The sequence below is a fragment of the Nansenia antarctica genome (assembly GCF_963989245.1).
Source record: "Nansenia antarctica genome assembly, chromosome: 4".
Taxonomy (NCBI): Eukaryota; Metazoa; Chordata; class Actinopteri; order Argentiniformes; family Microstomatidae; genus Nansenia; species Nansenia antarctica.
In genome coordinates, this window is record NC_137689.1 from 60,984,634 (window position 1) to 60,985,834 (window position 1,201).

Genomic DNA, 1,201 nt, shown 5'->3' on the forward strand with positions numbered 1-1,201 from the left:
GCCCATGCCCACACACACACACACTCTGCCATCCTACCCATTTCACACTAGGGTCAAAGGCCAGCACACACTGCTAATAAAGAAGCCCAATGTGAGAATGTGTGTGTGTGTGTGTGTGTGTGTGTGTCACCTGTATTTGTAGGGGCAGGTTGTCACAGACAGTGCACAGCAGCATCCGTGTGGGTTTGTCTCTACACATCAGTACGAGCTCCAGGTCCATGTCCTCTTTGATGAGCAGGCCCTTGGCCACCAGGCCGATCCTGATCACCCCACACAGGATGCCTCCACTTGGCTCCCTAGGGACCACACGCACACGCACACACACACGCACACACACACACACACAATAAGTCAAAAAGTCAAAAGTCATAACATGGAGTTCATCTCAGTCCAGAGATTCTAGAAGTGGGTTCTAGATTCTACAGTTGTGCCTATTGTGTGTGTGTGTGTGTGTGTGTGTGTGTGTGTGTGTGTGTGTGTGTGTGTGTGTGTGTGTGTGTATGTGTGTGTGTGTGTGGTTATGACATTCAGACATCCAGCATTGGAGACTCACCTGCTGCTGTCGTTGGAGTCATCGGGGCTGGTGGCGGGGGTGGTGGCGCTGGGCTCACTGGGGGCGTCGTCCTCTGTGCTGTCTGTGGGCGGGGCATGGCCGGGGTCTGACGCCGCGGCCGCCGTCGCCGCCGTGTCGCTGTTGGTCTGGCTGCTCTGATCCATCCATTCAGAGACGTTTTTGAGAGCACACTCCACGTTGGATACCAGCGTCTGGACGGCCTCCAGCTCCTCAGACGAGGGGTAGATGGTGGAGTGTTTGGCCATGACATGGCGGTCATCGTTACCGAACGAGCGGAAGGACCTCTGAGAGTGAGAGAGAGAGAGAGAGAGGGGGGGGGGAGAGAGAGTGAGAGGGAGAGAGAGGGGGGGGGGGAGAGAGAGAAATAGGGAGTTAGGAACCCTTTCAACACAATGAATGCCCAGAAACAGCAAACAGACAACATTTACACAAATCTTGTGTCTGTCCACACACGCACATGCACACACACACACAAACAAACAAACATCCTCAATGGTACAAGGGCACCTCTGGAGAAAAGCGTTCAGCAGCAGATTAAACTTTAATCAATCAAACTCACCTCTCTTCCCCCTGATGGCCAAACAAATGTCTAGCCAGGTTAAATTTTTGCTGCTACTCTCACCCCTG

The 1,201-nt window shown here is 53.3% G+C and overlaps 1 protein-coding gene across 1 annotated transcript in view; it reads right to left on the reverse strand.

Moving 5' to 3' along the window:
• The window catches only part of strbp (spermatid perinuclear RNA binding protein), a gene marked incomplete at its 3' end in the record, with an annotated part of 20,802 nt that extends 19,947 nt beyond the window's left edge, over window positions 1-855 (reverse strand). Inside the window, exons 1-2 of the mRNA XM_080530391.1 lie at window positions 554-855; window positions 131-296 (exon numbers count right to left, since the gene is read on the reverse strand). Coding sequence (XP_080386517.1) covers window positions 131-296; window positions 554-819 — 432 coding nt within the window. The 5' untranslated portion in view covers window positions 820-855. The remainder of the gene's footprint in view (window positions 1-130; window positions 297-553) is intronic.
• Window positions 856-1,201: the final 346 nt, after the last annotated feature.